Source organism: Salmo salar, chromosome ssa09 (genome assembly GCF_905237065.1).
Source record: "Salmo salar chromosome ssa09, Ssal_v3.1, whole genome shotgun sequence".
Classification (NCBI taxonomy): Eukaryota; Metazoa; Chordata; class Actinopteri; order Salmoniformes; family Salmonidae; genus Salmo; species Salmo salar.
Window position 1 is genome coordinate 76,387,886 of NC_059450.1, and position 24,345 is coordinate 76,412,230.

The window sequence follows — 24,345 nt, forward strand, 5'->3', positions numbered from 1 at the left end:
CCATGGATGAGGTAAGCTGTGGAAGGTTATATTGTTTAAGTGAGATTGTCTTCTGTCTTGTCAACAAGAAACACTTTATCTTTATGTGCATGATAAATTAACCTCTGTATAGACTCCTCAGGCCCTCGCATTCAATCCAGGGATTGTATTAGCAACCCAAAGATGAGACCTCTAATATTTGCCCGTCGCCATATAAATATGAATCTTTACAATGGATGGCTTGGAGATGACATCATCAGTACTGAGTTCTGTGTTGATTTCCGATAACTAGAACTTTGTATCCGGCCTACTTTCTCCATCCCCGTTATCCTTTATAAGCGTGTCTCAATAATGGACTTCTGGCTTCTGCCACTTGGCAAGTGTTAGTGAGTGTTTGACAAGGGGACTGTGTGTGCGTGCGCGCGGTTCGATATCAGTTGTTTTAGTGTGTGTGATGTGCGCCAAGTGGTAAGTTGCTCTGTGGCTGTGCTCATCCTGCTGTGACGGAAATCCAGAACAGGCCAGTGTGGTCAATGCCAACGTGTATGTTCCAGTTTTATGCGTGTGTGTGTGAGACGTTCACCTTTAGGCCAGTGTTGACGCCCAGCTCTGTCATTAATCAGCGGGCAGAGCAAGTCTGGGTTTTCCGTAACCTACTTTCAGCAAGAGAGGAGAAGGGCAGAGGCGAGATAAGGGGAAAGAGGGCTTCCAGTTGGTTCCTATAGAGGGTTCACTGTGAGGTCATCGTGGCCCATTAACCCAGGCGGCTTCTTATCATTACAGCACAGCTTAGGAGAATGAACGTCCTTAGCTTTGGGATAAATCCAGTCTTAGCCCACATCTAAGGTCTGGAGGATGGAGGAGAGAAAAGGGTAGCTGAGAGGAGGATAGCCCAAGGCTTAAATATTTACAAATTACATGTTTTGGAATGTCCAGAGACGTGTGTGTGCGTGTGTTAAATAGTTTGACACACACACGCACAGGCTCATTCACACTGAGCTTCATACTGAGCCCCAACACATGGATCAATAGCCCGCTCAGTAGTGGCGCAGTAATACATTGTCCATGTGTTTGCCAGCTGTGGGGGAATAGTTATGTCAAGACACAGACGGGCTTTAACCCTCTCTCCTTCACTTCACTGACCAGAGGAAGTTTGTCCAGTGGAGTCATCAGCTGGTTTGACCACTAAGACCCTACTCTATTTATCACTACATGGACTTGTCTTTTCCAGAGCCAGACTGCTGATCTGGCGTCATTAAACAACCAGACTGTTGGGATTTCTCCGCTCCAACTGTAACAATTAAAACATTTTAAATGGTCCATGGAAAACAGAAATACTGTACAATAGGAATGCACTGACTGCCAAGTAAGATCTATTCATTTGTGGGTTACATGGTGTTCATTACCTCGTCAGCAATATGAGGTTAGGGGCTACTGAGTTTACACAGCAACACAGAGACAGTGGGAGAGAGTGGTGTGTGTGTGTGTGTGTGTGTGTGTGTGTGTGTGTGTGTGTGTGTACACACATACAGAGAGTGGGAGAGAATGAGAGGGAGGGAGGAAGAGAGAGCTACTGTAGAGGAGGGGGGGCTGTGCAGTGCCTTTCCATACAAGGAGAGGTAGGGGGAGAGAAAGCCAAAGGGGGGGAATACAATGAAGGAGGAGGGTTGTAGAAAGGTATATCTGGAGAGAGACTGTGATAAGGCTCCCTGATCCTGCAACCACACGGAGTAGAGAGAGAAGTAGAGAGAGGAGAAGAGAGAGAAGTAGAGAGAGGAGTAGAGAGAGAAGTAGAGAGAGGAGAAGAGAGAGTGGCTGGAGCTGTCCTGCTGATATATCCTCTGTCACTGACTGACTCGTCCTGACCAGGTAACAAATTCAGTCTGCATCCCTTCAGACACTGAGTACCGGCAGGAGTATTAGTGAGCGTGTGTGTGTGTGTGCGTGCGTGCGTGTGCGCGTGTGCACACTGGTAAAAACTGCACATCTCTAAATGTTTTTATATTTGTGTGTGAGTCTGTATTTGTGCGTCCCTGTGCGTGTGAGGTGGTACAGTGTGTGGGGTGGTACAGTGTGTGAGGTGGTACAGTGTGCAAGGTGGTACAGTGTGCGGGGTGGTACAGTGTGCGAGGTGGTACAGTGTGCGGGGTGGTACAGTGTGCGGGGTGGTACAGTGTGCGGGGTGGTACAGTGTGTGGGGTGGTACAGTGTGTGAGGTGGTACAGTGTGTGAGGTGGTACAGTGTGTGGGGTGGTACAGTGTGTGTTTAAGATGCTATGTTTGTGTGTATGTTCAGGTTACCAAAAGGCAATGGTGAGAGGGCTGTCTGAGTACTGCCTCTTTCCTCATCCCTACCTTCTGCTGAGTAGTTTTATCATAAAAGAACAATGCCTGGTCTCTGCTTCAGGATATGCTCCTCTCTCTCTCTCTCCAAACCCAGCCTGCAGTCATCTGCACCTCCCCTTTCTCTTTCTCCAAACTCCTGCCTGCACTGTCCACATTGGGGTTTGTCTTCAGCTTGCATTTGGAAGAGAGTAATAATATGACCTCCTTTCATGGTGAGTGTGTGTGTGTGTGTGTGTGTGTGTGTGAGTGAGAGAGAGAGAGCCCGGCACTGCATGAGGTTAGTGTAACTACACAGTGTAAGAGCCCGAATGACCACAGGCACTCTGTTTGGCACCACTCCACATGTTGTCTTGTGCCCCAGAGAAACCCAGACAAACTTCTGTGTCTAAGTCTGTTAGTGTGTCCACTGATAAACTCATGTGTATTTACTGTAGCTGTGTGTCTGAGTATGATGCTGTCTGGGCTGTGTCTGGGTATGAGGCTGTCTGGGCTGTGTCTGGGTATGATGCTGTGTCTGGGTATATGAGGCTGTCTGGGCTGTGTCTGGGTATGAGGCTGTCTGGGATGTGTCTGGGTATGAGGCTATCTGGGATGTGTCTGAGTATGAGGCTGTCTGGGATGTGTCTGGGCTGTGTCTGGGCTGTGTCTGGGCTGAGTATGAGGCTGTTTGGGCTGTGTCTGGGTATGAGGCTGTCTGGGATGTGTCTGGGCTGAGTATGAGGCTGTCTGGGCTGTGTCTGGGTATGAGGTTGTCTGGGATGTGTTGGAGTATGAGGCTGTCTGGGATGTGTATGAGGCTGTCTGGGCTGTGTCTGGGCTGAGTATGAGGCTGTCTGGGCTGTGTCTGAGTATGAGGCTGTGTCGGAGTATGAGGCTGTCTGGGATGTGTCTGGGTATGAGGCTGTCTGGGATGTGTGAGTATGAGGCTGTCTGGGATGTGTCTGGGCTGAGTATGAGGCTGTCTGGGATGTGTATGGGGCTGTCTGGGATGTGTATGAGGCTGTCTAGGATGTGTCTGGGATGTGTATGAGGCTGTCTGGGATGTGTATGAGGCTGTCTGGGATGTGTATGAGGCTGTCTGGGATGTGTATGAGGCTGTCTGGGATGTGTATGAGGCTGTCTGGGATGTGTATGAGGCTGTCTGGGATGTGTATGAGGCTGTCTGGGATGTGTATGAGGCTGTCTTGGATGTGTATGAGGCTGTCTGGGATGAGTATGAGGCTGTGTCTGAGTATGAGACTGTGTCTGAGTATGAGGCTGTGTCTGGGCTGTGTCTGGGCTGTGTGAGTATGAGGCTGTCTGGGCTGTGTCTAGGCTGTCATTGTAAATAAGAATTTGTTCTTAACTGACTTGCCTAGTTAAATAAAAAGTGTCTGGGCTGTGTGTGGGTTGGCTGATGATAATGAATGGTGTCGGTGCTGTTACTGTGCTGATGACAATGAATGTACCTGTGCTGTTAATCTGTGTCAGTGGTCTGTGATGTGGTGTGTCAGTGGTCTGTGGTGTGTCAGTGGTCTGTGGTGTGTCAGTGGTCTGTGATGTGGTGTGTGTCTGGTCTGTGATGTGGTGTGTCAGTGGTCTGTGATGTGGTGTGTCAGTGGTCTGTGATGTGGTGTGTCAGTGGTCTGTGATGTGATGTGTCAGTGGTCTGTGATGTGATGTGTGTCAGTGGTCTGTGATGTGTGTCAGTGGTCTGTGATGTGTGTCAGTGGTCTGTGATGTGTGTCAGTGGTCTGTGATGTGGTGTGTGTCAGTGGTCTGTGATGTGGTATGTCTGTGATGTGATGTGTCAGTGGTCTGTGATGTGATGTGTCAGTGGTCTGTGATGTGTGTCAGTGGTCTGTGATGTGATGTGTGTCAGTGGTCTGTGATGTGATGTGTGTCAGTGGTCTGTGATGTGATGTGTGTCAGTGGTCTGATGTGTCAGTGGTCTGTGATGTGTGTCTGTGATGTGTGTCTGTGATGTGTGTCAGTGGTCTGTGATGTGATGTGTGTCAGTGGTCTGTGATGTGATGTGTGTCTGGTCTGTGATGTGATGTGTGTCAGTGGTCTGTGATGTGATGTGTCAGTGGTCTGTGATGTGGTGTGTCAGTGGTCTGTGATGTGGTGTGTGTCTGGTCTGTGGTGTGGTGTGTGGTCTGTGGTGTGGTGTGTGTCTGGTCTGTGGTGTGTCAGTGGTCTTTGATGTGGTGTGTGTCTGGTCTGTGGTGTGTGGTGTGTGTCTGGTCTGGGGTGTGTCAGTGGTCTGTGATGTGGTGTGTCTATGGTCTATGATGTGGTGTGTGTCTGGTCTGTGGTGTGTCAGTGGTCTGTGGTCTGTCTCTGGTCTGTGGTGTAGTGTGTCTCTGGTCTGTGGTGTGTCAGTGGTTTGTGGTCTGTCTGTGGTGTGTCAGTGGTGTGCCACAGGTCTGTGGTGTGTTAGTGGTCTGTGCTCTGTCATTGGTCTGTGGTGTCTGGTATGTCAGTGGTCTGTGGTGGGTCTCTGGTCTGTCAGTGGTCTCTGGTCTGTCATTGGTCTGTGGCGTGTCAGTGGTTTGAGGTCTGTCTGGTGTGCCAGTAGTCTGTCTGGTGTGTCAGTGGTGTGCCACAGGTCAGTGGTATGTTAGTGGTCTGTGGTCTGTCATTGGTCTATGGCGTGTCAGTGGTTTGCGGTCTGTCTGTGGTGTGTCAGTGGTCTGTCTGTGGTGTGTCTGTGGTGTGCCACAGTTCTGCGGTATGTTAGTGGTCTGTGGCGTGTCTGTGGTGTGTCTGTGGTATCTGGTCTGTCTGTGGTGTGTCAGTGGTCTGTGGTGTGTTAATCTTGGTGAGTCAGTTACTGGTGTATTTCATCCTGTATCCTGACTGCACTCCCAACCCTTATATTTCTAACGTCAGTTAGTCCCATATGATGGCATACTGATTGTTGAGAGATTGCATTAAACAACTTTCCATTGCCACTGTCAAGACTCGAAAGGGAGAGGGATATTGAAAGGTCGTTGCATGGCATGTGATGTTTCTATAGGTTAACATATCTGCATGGTATATGATGTTTCTATAGTTAACATATCTGCATGGTATATGATGTTTCTATAGTTAACATATCTGCATGGTATATGATGTTTCTATAGTTAACATATCTGCATGGAATATGATGTTTCTATAGTTAACATATCTGCATGGTATATGATGTTTCTATAGTTAACATATCTGCATGGTATATGATGTTTCTATAGTTAACATATCTGCATGGTATGTGATGTTTCGATAGTTAACATATCTGCATGGTATATGATGTTTCTATAGGGAAACATATCTGCATGGAATATGATGTTTCTATAGTTAACATATCTGCATGGTGTGTGATGTTTCTATAGTTAACATATCTGAGCCCCCTAAACAGCTGGCAGGCACAGAATGCAGACAGTTAAAATGAGCCAACACACACACAAACCCATCATACAAGACATTGTCCCTGAAGCCCATTTCTAGTGCCAGATAATGTTACCTCTAATGTAGGCTGCTCCAAAACTCTACTTTTTTTCTCATGGCGTATCACCAGTAGGCTGCAGCGATAGGTCACTGTTTGCAGCTGTATATGTCAGCATGTTACCCATTCCCCTTTAAACGTATATTATGAACCGCAAAGTTTAACAGGCAACCATAAACATACCATGAGTATGGAAGCAGAGAGGAACCTGCTTTGATTGCACAGTTCTGTCATTTAAAAAAATAAAATATTTCGCCTTTATTTAACCAGGTAGGCCAGTTGAGAACAAGTTCTCATTTACAACTGCGACCTGGCCAAGATAAAGCAATGCACTGCGACAAAAACAACAACACAGTTACACATAAACAAACAGTTAATGCAGTCAATACACAATAGAAAAACTATGTACAGTGTGTGCAAGTGTAGAAGAGTCGGGAGGTAAGGCAATAAATAGGCCATAGAGGTGAAAAAATTACAATTTAGCATTAACACTGGAGTGATAGGTGTGCAGATGATGATGTGCAGATAGAGATACTGGGGTGCAAAAGAGCAAGAGGATAAGTAACAATATGGGGATGAGGTAGTTGGGTGAGCTATTTACAGATTGGCTGAGTACAGGTACAGTGATTGGTAACCTGCTCTGACAGCTGATCCTTAAAGTTAGAGAGGGAGATATAAGACTTCAGTGATTTTTGCAATTCGTTCCAGTCATTGGCAGCAGAGAACTGGAAGGAAAGGCGGCCAAAGGAAGTGTTGGCTTTGGGGATGACCAGTGAAATATACCTGCTGGAGCGTGTGCTACAGGTGGGTGTTGCTATGGTGACCAGTGAGCTGGGATAAGGGAGGGCTTTACCTAGCAAAGACTTATAGATGACCTGGAGCCAGTGGGCTTGCCGACGAATATGTAGTGAGGGTCAGCCAACGAGAGCATACAGGTCGCATTGGTGGGTAGTATATGGGGCTTTGGTGACAAAACAGATGGCACTGTGATAGACTACATCCAGTTTGCTGAGTAGAGTGTTGGAGGCTATTTTGTAAATGACATCGCCGAAGTCAAGGATCGGTAGGATAGTCAGTTTTATGAGGGTGTGTTTAGCAGCATGAGTGAAGGAGGCTTGGTTGCGAAATTGGAAGCCGATTCTAGATTTAATTTTGGATTGGAGATGCTTAATGTGAGTCTGGAAGGAGAGTTTACAGTCTAACCAGACACCTAGAATATGTGGACAACTACAAATACCTAAGTCAGAACCGTCCGGAGTAGTGATGCTAGTCGATGCGGGAGGGTGCGGGCAGCAATTGGTTGAAGAGCATGCACTTAGTTTTACTAGCATTTAAAAGCAGTTGGAGGCCACGGAAGGAGTGTTGTATGGCATTGAAGCTTGTTTGGAGGTGAGTTAGCACAGTGTCCAAAGAAGGGCCAGATGTATAGAGAATGGTGTCGTCTGTGTAGAGGTGGATCAGAGAATCACCAGCAGCAAGAGCGACATCATTGATGTATACAGAGAAAAGAGTCGTCCTGAATTGAACCCTGTGGCATCCCCATAGAGACTGCCAGAGGTCCGGACAACAGGCCCTCCGATTTGACACACTGAACTCTATCTGGGAAGTAGTTGGTGAACAAGGCGAGGCAGTCATTTGAGAAGCCAAGGCTACTGAGTCTGCAGATAAGAATGTGGTGATTGACAGAGTCGAAAGCCTTGGCCAAGTCCATGAAGACGGCTGCACAGTACTGTCTTTTATCGATGGCGGTTATATTGTTTAGGACCTTGAGCGTGGCTGAGGTGCACCCATGACCAGCTCGGAAACCAGATTGCATAGTGGAGAAGGTACGGTGGGATTCAAAATGGTCGGTGATCTGTTTGTTAACTTGGTTTTCAAAGATTTTAGAAAGGCAGAGAGGATTGATATAGGTCTATAACAGTTTGGGTATAGAGTGTCTCCCCCTTTTGAAGAGGGTGATGACCGCGGCTGCTTTCCAATCTTTGGGGATCTCAGACGATGTGAAAGAGAGGTTGAATAGGCTAGTAATAGGGGTTTCAACAATTCCGGTGGATAGTTTAAGAAAGAGAGGGTCCAGATTGTCTAGCCCAGCTGCTTTGTAGGTATCCAGATTTTGCAGCTCTTTCAGAACATCAGCTTTCTGGATTTGGGTGAAGGAGAATCGGGTGGGTGGGGGGGGCTTGGGCAAGTTGCTGCAGGGGGTGCTGAGATGTATGCCGGGGTAGGGATAGCCAGGTGGAAAGCATGGCCAGCCGTAGAGAAATGCTTATTGAAATTATCTATTATTGTAGATTTATCAGTGGTGACAATGTTTCCTATCCTCATTGCAGTGGGCAGCTGGGAGGTGCTCTTATTCTCCATGGACTTTACAGTGTCCCAAAACTTTTTGGAATTAGTGCTACAGGATGCAAATTTCTGTTTGAAAAAGCTAGCCTTAGTTTGGTTCCTGACTTCCCTGAAAAGTTGCATATCTTGGGGGCTATTCGATGCTAATGCAGAATGCCACAGGATGTATTATTGTGCTGGTCAAGGGCAGTCAAGTCTGGGGTGAACCAAGGGCTATATCTGTTCTTAGTTCTACATTTTTTGAATGGGGCACGCTTATTTAAGTGGTGAGGAAAGCACTTTTAAAGAGCAACCAGGCATCCTCTACTGACATGATGAGGTCAATATCCTTCCAGGATACCCGGGCCAGGCCGATTAGAAAGGCCTGCTCGCTGAAGTGTTTTAGGGAGCGTTTGACAGTGATGAGGGGTGGTCGTTTGACCGCGGACCCATTATGCACGCAGGCAATGAGGCAGTGATCGCTGAGATCCTGGTTGAAGACAGTACAGGTTTATTTAGAGGGCACATAGCTCAGGATGATATCTAAGAGGGTGCCCATGGTTATGCATTTAGGGTTGTACCTTGTAGGTTCCTAGATAATTGATGTGACATTGAGGGCATCTAGCTTAGATTGTAGGACGGCCGGGGTGTTATGCATGTCCCAGTTTAGGTCACCTAACAGTACGAACTCTGAAGATAGATGGGGGGGCAATCAATTCACATATGGTGTCCAGGGCACAGCTGGGGGCTGAAGGTGGTCTATAACAAGAGGCAACAGTGAGACTTGTTTCTGGAGAGATTATTTTTTTAAATTAGAAGCTCGAACTGTTTAGGCATAAACCTGGATAGTATGACAGAACTCTGCAGGCTATCTCTGCAGTAGATTGCAACTCCGTCCCCTTTGGCAGTTCTATCTTGTCGGAAAATGTTATAGTTAGGGATGGAAATTTCAGGATTTCTGGTGGCCTTCCTATGCCAAGATTCAGATACGGCTAGGACATCCGGGTTGGCGGAGTGTGCTAAAGCAGTGAATAAAACAAACTTAGGAAGGAGGCTTCTAATGTTAACATGCATGAAACCAAGGCTTTTACAGTTACAGAAGTGAACAAATGAGAGCGCCTGGGGAATGGGAGTGGTGCTGGGGGCTGCAGTGCCTGGGTTAACCTTTACATCACCAGAGGAACAGAGGAGGAGTAGGATAAGGGGTACGGCTAAAGGCTATTGTCTAGTGCTTTCAGAGCAGAAAGTAAAAGGAGCAGATTTCTGGGAGAGGAAGAATAGATATGGTAGGATGTGAGTACAGTGGAGGAAAACCTAGGCATTGAGTGACGATGAGAGAAGTTTTGTCTCTAGAGGCACCGTTTAAGCCAGGTGAGGTCACTGCATGTGTGGGGGGTGGAACAAAAGGGCTAAGGCATATTGAGCAGGGCTCGAGCCTCTACAGTGAAATAAGACAATAATCACTATCCAAAACAGCAATAGACAAGGCATATTGACATTAGGGAGAGGCATGTGTAGCCGAGTGATCATAGGGTCCAGTGAGTAGCTAGGCGAGCTGGAGACACGACGATTCAGACAGCTAGCGAGCCGGGGCTAGCTGATGGGCCTCCGGGGGACGTCGCAACGGAAAAGCCTGTTGAAACCCCCTCGGACTGTTACGTCGGCAGACCAGTCGTGATGGATCGGCGGGGCTCCGTGTCCCCGTATCGGCAGTAACGGGTCCAGGCCAATTGGCAAAAGAGGTATTGTAGCCCAAGAATTGGCTGATGGACCTCTTCGGCTAGCCGGGAGATGGGCCTAGCTCGAGGCTAGCTCCAGGCTAACTGGTGCTTGCTTCGAGACAGAGACGTTAGCCAGGAGTAGCCACTCGGATAGCAGCTAGCTAGCTGTGATGATCCGGTGTAAAGGTTCAGAGCTTGCGGTAGGAATCCGGAGATGTGATAGAGAAAAAGCAGTCTGATAAGCTCTGGGTTGATATTGCGCTGTGCAGACTGGCAGGAATTGACCGGGCTGAGGCTGGCTGATGTCCGAGTTAACAGTGATGACCGCTAGCAGTGGCTAACTGACTACTAGCTAGTAGCTAGTTAGCTGGCTAGCTGCTGATAGGGGTTCCGGTTGTAAAGTATAAAAATAGCAGATTGTGTGAGGCGGGTTGCAGGAGTGTATGTTCAGTCCGTAGATGGAAATTGAGATAAAAAAATAGACTGCGTCCCAAATGGCACCCTATTCCCTACATAGTGCACTACATTGGGAATAGTGTGCCATTTGGAATGCAACCATAGACACTGAGGGCAGTCTGAGAATAAGCTGCAAAACCACTGTCCCCTCTTCAGTCTTGCTGTGGTCCATTGACGGTCCCAGTTCAGACTATGACAGAGAGATGGAAGTGCCAATGCAGTCATACTCTATTCCCTCACTGTACAAAGCGGAAACCATGATGTCTACACATACACACACACACACACACACACACACACACCCTAGTGTCGACAGTATGCATGCATGCACGCACACACAGGCAAACACACACATACAGGCACCCAAAATGCATACACACACGCTTACTTGCTTATGGTTGTCCATCGTATCCGATGATGACTTCCACTTCTGAGTTAACCTGTTGGGGCTACAGGTTAGCAATGAACCCCGAGTCGGGATTGCTAACAAGGCTGGAAATTCAAAACATCAAAAATCTAATAATTTCAATTTCTCAAACAATCAACTATTTTACACAATTTAAAAGATAAACATCTCCTTAATCTAACCACATTGTTCGATTTTCAAAGAGGCTTTACGGCAAAAGCATAAAGTTAGATTATGTTAGGACAGTACATAGCCACAAAAGTACAAACATCCATTTTCAATTCAAGGTCAGGTGTCACCAAAAGCAGAAACCAGCTAGAATTATGCACTAACCTTTGTCAATCTCCATCAGATGACACTCCTAGGACATTATGTTATACAATACATGCATTTTTTGTTCCATCAAGTTCATATTTATATCCAAAAACAGCATTTTACAGTAGCGTGAAATTCAGATTTTTTTCTTCTCTGAAATGCTTCCGGTGAACATAACAAAATTACTATTTGAAAACATTGGTAAATTATAATATTGTCATTCAAAGAATAATATATTATCATCTCGTAATTGCTACCGAATGGCCAGATCTCAAAATAACTTTACTGGGAAATCACATTTTGCAATAAACGGGGTGCTATGCTAAGAACAATAAGCTATGCTATACAGTTAGCATCATCTAATATCGATAATAACATTGTAAATATCCCCTTACCTTTGATTATCTCCATCAGAAGGCACTGCCAGGAATCCCAGGTCCGGAACAAATGTGGTTTCTTTTGACAAAGTTCATAATTCATGTCCAAATAACACCAAGTAGTTAGCGTTCATTATGCTCCCACAAAACGTGGTGGGGGGGGTGTAAAATCACGCCGAAAAGCTAAAAAAACCTAGTAAATAATCTATTTACGTTCGTTCAAACATGTCAAACGTTGTTTAGCATTAATCTTTTGGTCCATTTTTAACGTTAAACATCAGTAATATTTTCACACAACCTATCCTATGTCTAGATAAACTATTATGACAAACTCACGCTTCTCAGATTTATGCGCAGGCGCAACAAAATGACGTGACGACATGTCAACTTCCTTGCATTCTAATTTGCTCTCTGTTTATCATAGACGCTTCAAACAACTTTATAAAGATCGTTGACATCTAGTGGAAGCCGTAGGTGTTGCGAAATGAATCCTTTCTCACTATGGTATCTATAAAAGAATGACACTAAATAGTACAGTCACAAAATTCACATTTTTGTTGATCTATTTTTCACAGGTTTTTGCCTGCAATATGAGTTTTGTTATACTTACAGACACCATTCAAACTGTTTTAGAAAATTCAGAGTGTTTTCTATCCGAATGTGTTAATAATATGCATATCCTAGCTTCTGAGTTGGTGTAGGAGGCAGTTAAAAATGGGCACATATTTTTTTCAAAATTTCTCAATACTGCCCCCGAGCCCCAACAGGTTTTAACAGTGAATTCTCTGGTGACTGTAGAGTCCAATCTGAGATCCACAAACTTTATTGCAGGTGGGGCATATGCAGTCTGTGTTGGCGGGGGCAGGCATAGTGGTATGTCTCCTGAGCTATTTTTACTGTCTCTTTTGTGCTCCTCTCCTCCTCGCACCTCTGTACACCGCTCTGGCAGAGCTGCCGCCAGGTTGAACGGCTGGCAGCAGCATCCTCTAGGTCTATGGGTTTGATGTTGAACTTTTTCAGCTACAATTTTAGCTGGTCTTTGTAGCACTTCTTCTGCCCCCCCACAGACCACCATCCAAGATGTAGGTGGCCATACAGGATCTAACGCGGCAAACGCTCCTGAAACATTCTAATGACAAGCCCAAGCCAGCGCAGTTGGTGTTGGGTGACCATGGCCTCCATACTCTTGCAGTTGGTCTTAGCAAGTATTTCTGTATGGGGCACACAGTCACACCAGGTGATTCCCAGGATGTGCTGCAAGCATCTTATGTGGAATCGTTCAAGCTGCTTGTTGTGGCGACTGTACATGACCCAGGCTTCACAGCTGTAAAGAAGTGTGGTGATGCAGATGGCTTGATAGACGGTGACTTTGGTGTAGAGGTGGAGATCCCTGTTTTGGAAAACCCTGCGTCTAAGTTTCCCAAAGGCAGCTGATGCTTGCTTGATCCTGTTTTGAATTTAGAGGTCAATACTGCCCAGGTATTGGAAGGACGGGACTATTGCCAGTGATTTGTGTTCAATGGTGAAGACAGTCATGGTGGGTGGAGGGCTGGATTTCCATTGGCAGACCACCTCTGTCCTGGTGATGTTGATAAACAGTCCCATCCTACTATAGACCCTCACAGCCGCTACAAGGACAAACTGATGATCTTCCGGAGTGTGGGCCACGAGCACAATCATCAGCATACTGCAGCTCAAGAACACGCTCCGTCAAAACCTTGGTGGTTGCTTGGAGCCTCCTGATGTTGAATAGGTTTCCATCCAGCCTGAAGTCCACTACAACACTGCTGCTGTCTTCAAGCTCCTTGTGGAGAAGCTGGGTGACACATAGGAGGAAGATGTTAAAGAGTACCGGTGCCAGCATACGCCCCTGCCTCACATCGATGCTTACTCGAAAAGGGCACTGACTCCTCCACCTATGGCCACCCGAGCCATCATCCCATCATGGAACTGGCAAACTGGCAAAGGATTTGTCTGGACAGCCAAATTTGAGTAGAATGCCCCAAAGTAGTTCCCTGCTCACTGTGTCGAAGGCCTTGGAGAGGTCGACAAAGGCCATGAAAAGGTCCTGATGTTGTTCACGGCACTTCTCCTGGAGTTACCGTGCCGTGAATATCATGTTGACCGTACTCCTGTTCTTTCTGAAGCCGCATTGTGACTCTGACAGCAGTTCCTCTGTGATGTTGTTCACCAGCCTGTGTAGCATCAGCTTGGCCAGGACCTTGCCGGAAACAGCCAGAAGGGATATCCCCCGGCTGTTGCCGCAGATGGAATTGTCACCCTTGTTTTTATAGATGGTAACAATGTTTGCATCCCGCCACTGTTGGAGGACAATCTCCCGGTCCCAAACCTCAGTGATGTACTGGTGGAGCGTTCTGGTGCAGAAGTAACATCCATTCTTAATAGCTCTGCCGGGATGCTGTCAGCACCAGGAGTCTTGTTGTTCTTGAGGGAAAGGATAGCTGATAACCCTTGGAAGGTTGGCTAAGATGGCGCCAGAGCAGAAGGCAGACGTTTTACGTGCCTCCAACCGATTGTTTTTTTTTTGTTCATTTATCTGGTTGTTTAACTTATTTTTTTACTATTTTTGTACATAATGTTGCCGCTACTGTCTCTAATGACCGAAAATAACTTCTAGACATCAGGACTGCTATTACTCACCACGGACGAGCAGAATCCTTTTTCTTTTTTCACAACTTTGACGAGCCCGAGGTGGAGGATATACGGCTCCCTTGGGAACAGGCCCCGACCCCAGTGATCTGCGTGAAGAGGAGGTGGAGAAAGAGAGGCCGGAGGGCGGGCTGCCTTCTGAGTAGTCGGAGGTGATCGAATAAACCCCTACTCCCCTCAATTCTGCTAGCAAACATGCAATCTTTGGACAATTAAATGGACAAGTTATTGGGAAGATTAAACTACCAACGGGACATCAAAAACTGTAACATCTTATGCTTCACGAGTCGTGGCTGAACGACGACAATATCAACATACAGCTGACTGGTTATACGATGTACCGGCAGGATAGAACAGTGGCGTCTGGTAAGACAAGGGGCGGCGGTCTATGTATTTTTGTAAACAACAGCTGGTGCATGATATCTAAGGAAGTCTCGAGCTATTGCTCGCCTGAGGTATAGTTTATCATGATAAGCTGCATACCACATTACCAATCGAGAGAGTTTTCATCTATACTCTTTGTAGCTGTTTACATACCACCACAGTCAGAGGCTGGCACTAAGATAGCATTGAATGAGCTGTATTCCGCCATAAGCAAACAAGAAAACGCTCACCCAGAGGCGGTGCTCCTAGTAGCCAAGAAAACTTAAATCGGTTTTACCAAATTTCTATCAGCATGTTAAATGTGCAATCAGAGGGAAAGTAACTCTGGACCACCTATACTCCACACACAGAGATGCATACAAAGTTCTCTCTCGCTCCCCATTTGGCAAATCTGACCATAATTCCATCCTCCTGATTCCTGCTTACAAGCAAAAATTAAAGCAGGAAGCACCAGTGACTAGATCAATAAAAAGGTGGTCAGATGAAGCAGATGCAAAGCTACAGGACTGTTTTGCTAGCACAGACTGGAATATGTTCTGGGATTCCTCCAATGGCATTGAGGAGTACACCACATCGGTCTCTGGCTCCATCAATAAGTGTATTGATGACGTCGTCCCCACAGTGACAGTACGTACATACCCCAACCAGAAGCCATGGATTACAGGGAGCATCCGCACTGAGGTAAAGGCTAGAGCTGCCGCTTTCAAGGAGCGAGACTCTAACCCGGAAGCTTATAAAAAATCCTGCTATGCCCTCCGATGAACCATCAAACAGGCAAAGCATCAATACAGGACGAAGATCGAGGGGTACTACACTGGCTCTGACGCTTATCGGATGTGGCAGGGCCTGCAAACCATTAGACTACAAAGGGAAGCACAGCCGAGAGCTGCCCAGTGACACGAGCCTACAGGACGAGCTAAACTACTTCTATGCTCGCTTCGAGGCAAATAACACTGAAACAGGCATGAGAGCACCAGCTGTTCCGGAAGACAGTGTGATTACGCTCTCCGCAGCCGATGTGAGTAAGACCTTTAGACAGGTCAACATTCACAGGGTCAGACGAATTACCAGGACGTGTACTGCGAGCATGCGCTGACCAACTAGCAAGTGTCTTCACTGACATTTTCAATCTCTCCCTGTCCGAGTCTGTAATACAACATGTTTCAAGCAGACCACCATAGTGTCTGTGCCCAAGAACACTAAGTTAACCTGCCTAAATGACTACCGACCCGTAGCACTCACGTCTGTAGCCATGAAGTGTTTTGAAAGACTGGTCATGGCTCACATCTACACCATCATCCCAGAAACCCTAGACCCACTCCAATTTGCATACCGCCCCAACAGATCCACAGATGATGCAGTCTCTATTGCACTCCACACTGCCCTTTCCCACCTGGACAAAGGAACACCTACGTGAGAATGCTATTCATTGACTTCAGCTCAGCGTTCAACACCATAGTGCCCTCAAAGCTCATCAATAAGCTAAGGACCCTGGGACTAAACACCTCCCTCTGCAACTGGATCCTGGACTTCCTGACTGGCCGCCCCCAGGTGGTAAGGGTAGGTAACAACACATCCACCAGGCTGATCCTCAACACAGGGGCCCCTCAGGGGTGCGTGCTCAGCCCCTTCCTGTACTCCCTGTTCACTCATGACTGCACGGACAGGCACGACTCCAACACCATCATTCAATTTGCCGATGACACAACAGCGGTAGGCCTGATCACCGATAACAACGAGACAGCAGATAGGGAGGAGGTCAGAGACCTGGCCGGGTGGTGCCAGGACAACAACCTCTCCCTCAACATGATCAAGACATGGAGATTGTGGACTACAGGAAAAAGAGGACCGAGCACGCCCCCATTCTCATAGACGGGGCTGCAGTGGAGCAGGTTGAGAGCTTCAAGTTCCTTGGTGTCCACATCACCAACAAACTAACATGGTCCAAGTACAACATGACAGTCATAAAGCGAGCACGACAAAACGTATTCCCCCTCAGGAGACTGAAAAGATTTGGCATGGGTCCTCAGATTCTCAAAAGGTTCTACAGCTGCACCATCGAGAACATCCTGACTGGTTGTATCACTGCCTGGAATGGCAACTGCTCGGCCTCCGACCGCAAGGCACTACAGAGGGTAGTGTGAACGGCCCAGTACATAACTGGGGCCGAGCTTCCTGCCATCCAGGACCTCTATACCAGGCGGTGTCAGAGGAAGGCCTTAAAAATTGTCAAAGACTCCAGCCACCCTAGTCATAGACTGTTCTCCCTGCTACCACATGGCAAGCAGTACCGGAGCGCCAAGTCTTGGTCCAAGAGGCTTCTAAACAGCTTCTACCCCCAAGCCATAAGACTCCTGAACATCTAGTCAAATGGCTACCCAGACTATTCGCATTGCCCCCCCCCACCCTCTCCACACCACTGCCACTCTCTTTTGTCATCTATGCATAGTCACTTTAATTAGCTCTACCTACATGTACATACTACCTCAACTAACCGGTGCCCCCGCACATTGACCCTGTATAAATTTTACTTTTTTACTGCCTTAATTACTTGTTACTTTTATCTCTTATTCTTATCCGTATTTTTTTTAAACTGCACTGCCGGTTAGGGGCTCGTAAGTAAGCATTTCACTCTAAGGTTGTAGACACACATGTGACTAATAAAATGTAATTTTATTTGATTTGAAGGACAGGCAGTTCTTCCAGGATGGAGTGGTCTGTAGGAGAGTGCTGATTGAGTAGTGCTTCATAGTGGTCATCCCACCTCATCAGGATCTGGTTGTGGTGGTTAGCCCACCTCATCAGGATCTGGTTTTGGTGGTCATCCCACATCAGGATCTGGTTTTGGTGGTCATCCCACCTCATCAGGATCTGGTCTTGGTGGTCATCCCACCTCATCAGAATCTGGTTTAGGTGGTCAGCCCACCTCATCAGAATCTGGTTTAGGTGGTCAGCCCACCTCATCAGGATCTGGTTTTGGTGGTCAGCCCACCTCATCAGGATCTGGTTTTGGTGGTCAGCCCACCTCATCAGGATCTGGTTTTGGTGGTCAGCCCACCTCCAAGGATCTGGTTTTGGTCCTTCAAGAGAGTCAGACAATCAGCTGTTTTCATGGGGGTGATGGAGCGACTTTTAGGGCCATAGATATCTTTAGTTGAGTTGTAGACATAGTGCATGTCATTTTTGTCGGAATTTATTCATCTACCATTCGTTCTGCAGAGCACGCAAGGTTGTTTGCACTTCCTTGCACTATGCATGCCATTTCTTGCAAAGGGTAGCAGATGTGAGGGCTCCCGAGTGGTGCAGCGGTCTAAGGCACTGCATCTCAGTGCTAGAGGCATCACTACAGACTCTGGTTCAAATCCAGGCTGAATCACAACAGGCTGTGATTGGGAGTCCTGTAGGGTGCCGCACAATTTGGCCCAGCGTTGTCCGGTTTAGGGTTTGGCTGGGATAGATAATCATTGTAAATAACAATTTGTTCTTAACTGACTTTTAAATTTGGTGCAAATATAAAAAATGTGGTGCTGTTGAGAGTAGCCCTGTGCGCTAAAGCTGTGCTGGACAATGGCAAAAATACAGAGAACTGGGGCACACACACATTCTCACTCACTCACTCACTCACTCACTCACTCACTCACTCACTCACTCACTCACCACACACACACACACACACACACACACACACACACACACACACACACACACACACACACAGTACAGTTGAAGTCGAAGTTTACATACACGTAGGTTGGAGTCATTAAAACTCGTTTTTCAACCACTCCACAAATTTCTTGTTAACAAACTATAGTTTTGGCAAGTCGGTTAGGACATCTACTTAGTGCATGACACAAATCATTTTTCCAACAATTGTTAACAGACAGATTATTTCACTTATAGTGGGTCAGAAGTTTACATACACTAACTTGACTATGCCTTTAAACAGCTTGGAAAATTCCAGAAAATGATGTCATGGCTTTAGAAGCTTCTGATAGGCTAATTGACATCATTTGAGTCTAAACCCTAACCCTTTTCCTGTTGAGGACACTTTTGATTGACACTTTTCTTCTCTCTGTGTCCACGTTAGATGATGTCATCGGAGCTCCTGTCCTTTGGTTGGCTGCAGCAGCTGCTGGTGGTGCTCCTGAAGCTGACCCTGTCCTTCGCCGAACCGACCAATGGGACAGAGTGCACAGCCAGAGGTCCTGCCTCCTACATTCTGGTCTTCACGGGTCACTGGAGCCCCCAGACGTTCCCTAAACAGTACCCACGGTTCCGTCCCCCTGCACAGTGGTCCAAACTCATGGGTAAGATGAGCCACCAACTCAGTCCAAAATCAGGCCCTAGCCACTACCAGACACTTCATGATACCCCCTTGATGATCAGAAAGAAGTGGATGTGAACACATATACAGCATAAGCTCCTTACAGTATTCCAAACCATATTGGTATTGTCTCAATTACCTATAATGGCCTCATCTCTTTGCCTTTTTCCCCTCATGACAACTGGTTGGTGAATGGAAAGGACACTCATACCTTCACTCATCTCTCAAGTCCTTTCACTTCAGGGCTCCTAATTAAAAAGGGGGACCGAGGGGGGCTATTTTGAGAGAGAGCAGATCAGGGATAGCAAGCCAGTCCGGGATAGCAGGCCAGTCAGGGATACTGCGCCTTTCCTCACCTAATCAAGTGTTGGAGGTTTGAGGGCTCACAGCTGGCCTAGGGCCTCTCTTTCTCCCCATAGCCTGGCCCTGCGGTCCCCTGCTCCAGCCAACCCCCAGCCCACTACACACACACACATGGGGGAGAGACAGAGAGACACTAATGAGGAAAGCAGTGATGGGGAGGTAGAGAATGGTGAGGCAGTCAAGCTAAACACTACCAGATGATGCAGGGCGGGTATCTTTCTCTCTCCCTCCTACTCTCTCTCTCCTTCTGTCTCTCTCCCCTTCTCTCTCCCTCCTACTCTCTCTCCTTCTCCTTCTGTCTCTTCCCCCTACTCTCTCTCCTTCTGTCTCTCCTTCATACTCTCTCTCTCCTTCTCTCCCTCCTACTCTCTCCTTCTGTCTCTCTCTCCTTCTCTCCATCTGGGGGCTGCTGGCGTCCTGGAGGCATATGAGTGCTAAGATGTTTTTTAGGGTGTGGTGGGGTCAAATATCTTACCTCACTCAGGGAGGGGGGAAAGGGGGATCAGGCTCTACTTGGCTCTGCTGCCCTGCCTTGCCAGCATGGATGGCAGATGCGTGTGCCAGAGATGTGTGTGCGCCAGACTTGATCTCTGCATCACTGTCTGTGGCCGCCGTTGGTTTGTCTGGCTTCCAGAACTCCCAGCCATGCCCTGTCAGCCTGCCAGAGAGTGATGGCCTGTTTCTGCATATAGAGACAGTAACCTTGCACATACTGTAGGCCCTGGGGACATGGACACATCTCTGATGACTTTAGACTGGAGGGGACCAGGGGGTCAGGGACATGGGGCCCAGGGAAGAAAGTTATACAAGAGAGTCATTAGTCAGAGGGGCCAATGAATGGAGGTTGTTACAGCTGGAGAAGAAAACCATGACCCATTAGGGGTCTGGGAGTTGAGGAGGGGGATCATTTATTTGCAGGAATAATTTGAAACGTGACATGTTATTATTGGGTTTCAGGGACTTGACGCTTGTAGGAAACCTGTTAGTATGGAAATGAAATTAAGTGTGTAAGAGACGGCGGTTGAGAAGAAACAGGATCATGTGTGTTTTATGGGTGCATCTGGAGTGTGTGTGTGCGTGTGGTAAGGTAAGGCAGAGATGTTATAAGACAGACTGAGACTGTGGTCGGTGACCCTCTGCAAACCATATAACAACTGATCCTGGGCCAGGTCACATGTGGCTTATAATGGGGAGTGACAGGACAAAGAACATCAGTTCTTAAGGGCAAAGAAAGAACAAAGGCAACCATCCGTCCCAAAGTAAAGAAAACAGTGGGACTGTGAGATATCAGAAAGGGGGGTGTAAAGGTCTTAGTATGAGTAAAGGTCTTAGTATGAGTAAAGGTCTTAGTATGAGTAAAGGTCTTAGTATGAGTAAAGGTCTTAGTATGAGTAAAGGTCTTAGTATGAGTAAAGGTCTTAGTATGACTAAAGGTCTTAGTATGAGTAAAGGTCTTAGTATGACTAAAGGTCTTAGTATGACTAAAGGTCTTAGTATGTGTAAAGGTCTTAGTATGACTAAAGGTCTTAGTATGACTAAAGGTCTTAGTATGTGTAAAGGTCTTAGTATGAGTAAAGGTCTTAGTATGAGTAAAGGTCTTAGTATGAGTAAAGGTCTTAGTATGAGTAAAGGTCTTAGTATGTGTAAAGGTCTTAGTATGTGTAAAGGTCTTAGTGTGACTAAAGGTCTTGGTGTGTGTAAAGGTCTTGGTGTGTGTAAAGGTGTTGGGGTGAGTATACAGTGAGGGAAAAAAACATTATAGACTGATCATTTCTTTGTCAGTGGGCAAACATACAAAATCAGCAGGGGATCAAATTTTTCCCTCACTGTAGGTCTTGGTGTGAGTAAAGGTCTTGGTATTAGTAAAGGTCTTGGGATGAGTAAAGGTCTTGGTATTAGTAAAGGTCTTGGGATGAGTAAAGGTCATGGTATTAGTAAAGGTCTTGGGATGAGTAAAGGTCATGGGATGTGTAAATTTTTTAAATGTCTTTTTAATTGATTTTTTTTTTTAACTAGGCAAGTCATTTCGGAACATGATGATGCCTACCTTGGAACAGTGGGTTAACTGCCTTGTTCAGCGGCAGAACGACATATTTTTACCTTGTCAGCTCGGGGATTCGATCCAGCAACCTTTCTGTTATTGACCCAACACTCTAACCACTAGGCTACCTGCCGCGAGTAAAGGTCTTGAATGCAGTGAGATGAACTGATGCTAGATCAGAGAATGATGACATTAAGGAAGGAGAGATGCATTTTCAGAGGATTAAAAAAGAATCTGTCTCCCTGTCCTCTCCAACAGCTATCACCCATAATAAGCAGCACCGGCTGTTTCAGGAGGGGGCGCTGGCTAGTATAGGGGTGCAGAACTTTGCTGAGGTAGGGGTGACGGTAGATCTGGTGAAGGGCGCGAAGGATGCCAGGAAGAGACGAGCGGTCGGTGCCATGTACAGAACAGCAGGCATCGCCACTGGCATCGGGCACAGCTCCACAGAACTGCTGCTGCAACCACGGAGCCCATTGGTAGGCATGATACACACACACACAGGCGCACATAGGCACACACACACACACACACACACACAGGCACACACATACGTGCACACACACCACTATTTACACACACGTTACTGCTTTCCATAAACCTCTCCACAACCCTTTCCATAGTCCAGTTCCTCTCTCTCTCTCTAAATATACGGACACGCCATGACTTTATCAACTCTGTTCTGCTCTCCGCTCCCACTACAAAACCTAAGCAACAAACACTCCTCAACTCAATCCATAGTCAACTCATGATCCGGCCCCACCAAAGGCAAACCCCTTGACTCAATCCACACTCCCTGACCAAACACTTCGCTAGTCTTTTCCAGTGTTCCAATCAGGCTAAGTTTAGCATCCAGCCCTATTGCCACAAACGCACTCATCCGTCCTGCCTGGACTGTCTGCTGTCTCCCCCGATGAACTTAGGGCCCGGCTAGGCTGGAGCGGTATTCTGGGGCTTGGGCTGAAGCTAGGCATTTAACCTCTCTCTCATTCCCACTCTCCCACTCCTTCCCTCCCTCTATGGACACAGCTCTCTCTGATGGTGAAAGTGATCCCCAGCCCTGATTGGTTCGTGGGGGTGGACAGTCTCAACCTCTGTGAAGGCGACAAGTGGAAACAGGAAGTGACCCTTGACCTCCAACCCTTTGATGCGGGAACCGACAGCGGCTTCACTTTCTCCTCTCCCAACTACCCCACCGTCCCCCAGGAAAACATCACACGGGTGAGACGGATGACTTCTCCCCTCTTTTCACTTTCACCTGAGGGGGAAATAGGGCCATGGAGTTTGCCCCTTCCTCTGTAATGACTAGGCTTTAAATAGACCAAACGTAGCCTGTACAGGGGAAGCGGCCCACCCCCTTTTATGTAGGTATGCTGCTAACATTACCCTAATATGAAAGACTTGAAAGTGTAGGCCTAATTTAGTTTTTCCACTAACATAATGTCACAGTTCAAGCACACAGCTTCTAATCTGTGATTTTATTTTGTGTTTTAGGGTTTGTTGTTGACAGTTTTCTATGTACTGTTGTCCCCCTCCAGATTACTTCCCAGATGCCCAAGCACCCAGCCAACTCCTTCTATTACCCCCGTCTCACAGAGCTGCCACCCATAGCCTCCATACAGCTAACCAGACAGAGACGTTCATCCTCCCGTCAAACTCCCATGTCCAATCACATTCTGCCTCACCCTAGCCACCCTCAACGCTTCTCAGGTAGGTTGACATGGACACGGTCGTGTGCATGCCTCTTTCAAATCTGTCTTTTTCTCTCTCTATGTTTATCACAATTCAGTGTATTTCTATGCTATTAATTCACTACATTCTCTCTCTCTCTCTCTCTCTCTCTCTCTCTCTCTCTCTCTCTATCCACCTCTCAGAGACACCTTTGGATTGTGAGGTGTCTCTGTGGTCGTCTTGGGGTCTGTGTCTGGGGCCCTGCTCCAGTGCAGGGGTCCGCCACCGTACCCGCTACATCCTCCTGTGGCCAGCTAACGCTGGAGCCCCCTGTCCTGAGATGGAGGAGCAGACCGAGTGTACGGCCTACAACTGCCTGAAGCCCCAGTGACCCCTGACAGAGTAGGGTGAAGTTGCCCCTAGACACTGATCTGAAGTCTTTTAGGTTTAGGCCAGTAAGGTTAGGATTCGGTTGGGAACGGTAAGCTGATCCTAGATCAGGGGGAACTTCTAGTTGGAGCGACTCCCATGCCCATCTACAAGTTAACACTGGGACTCATACACATTGCCGGACTCTGAGAGTTATGCTACACCACAAACAGACCACAATAATGTAAGCAATGGACTCTTTCACTGCAGAATGCCAGTTTTGTATTAAATGGAGTTTACTTTTTGATGTGGTCTTGATATAGAGTACTAAAGTCAACCTGAAGTCAAACCAGTCCTCTAATACTTTTTCTTGAGGACTTGTACTAAGAAACACTGTTGTTGATCGATGACAAGCACCCACATGGCAAAAGAGAACAATGACATTATCAGTGGACATAAGAGAGACACAGCTATGTAGAGTATGTCCTTGCACATAAATAATACTCTCTTACGTTGTGGAACCTGGGGCATTGATTTATATGGGAATCTTACATGATGCTCAGCTCAGCGCACAGCCATCATTCAACAACCACACAGACAGATTTATAAATACCCTTTTCACAAGACACAACTGAAGGCTAACTATAGCCCAGAACCCCATGTCAGAAACCCTGGCCAAGTTGGAGAGAGACGATTTTATAAAAGAAAAAGGGATACAAGTTTTTTTTTTTGCAGTTATATCTGTTCACTCTTATTTAATTTGATGGACACATTTTGTATATACTGGATATTATGTTGTGTCTTGTGTAACTCATGATGAAATAAATACAAATGGAGGTGTTTTCAGTAAATACAAACGTCTGTTTTCTTTGATTTCTGCCAATGCCAAGAGAGCTGAACAGTCTTAATGTGTTAGTTATGAAAAGGCCTTGTCCAAATGTGAAACTGCTGTCACACTGAAGAACGCCCTTGAATTATGTCTAATAGGAGTTCCAGTAATCCACAATTTATTTGTGTCATGTGTAATTTTAACAGTATTGACACTTCTTTATTGGTCTGGCTAAGGCCTTTACCTACTAAATAAAGACATGGAGTCACTAATAAATATCACTAAACGACATGGACATTGATT

General features: G+C 46.8%; 1 protein-coding gene across 1 annotated transcript; it reads left to right on the forward strand.

Annotated features, from left to right (window-relative positions):
• Nucleotides 1-1,646: 1,646 nt before the first annotated feature.
• LOC106611935 (spondin-2) lies at nucleotides 1,647-24,064 on the forward strand. Its single transcript, XM_014212619.2, has 6 exons — nucleotides 1,647-1,848; nucleotides 18,533-18,752; nucleotides 21,432-21,652; nucleotides 22,203-22,394; nucleotides 22,712-22,883; nucleotides 23,048-24,064. The coding sequence occupies exons 2-6, from the start codon at nucleotides 18,533-18,535 to the stop codon at nucleotides 23,233-23,235; spliced, it is 993 nt and encodes a 330-aa protein (XP_014068094.1). The 5' UTR covers nucleotides 1,647-1,848; the 3' UTR covers nucleotides 23,236-24,064.
• The last annotated feature ends 281 nt before the right edge of the window (nucleotides 24,065-24,345 follow it).

Bases quoted from the DNA above. Each gene is read 5' to 3' on its own strand.
- LOC106611935 (XM_014212619.2), top strand. From the start codon at position 18,533: ATGATGTCATCGGAGCTCCTGTCCTTTGGTTGGCTGCAGCAGCTGCTG. The intron at 22,395-22,711 runs GTGAGACGGATG...GTCCCCCTCCAG, and splicing joins CCCAGGAAAACATCACACGG to ATTACTTCCCAGATGCCCAA. The intron at 22,884-23,047 runs GTAGGTTGACAT...TCCACCTCTCAG, and splicing joins CCACCCTCAACGCTTCTCAG to AGACACCTTTGGATTGTGAG.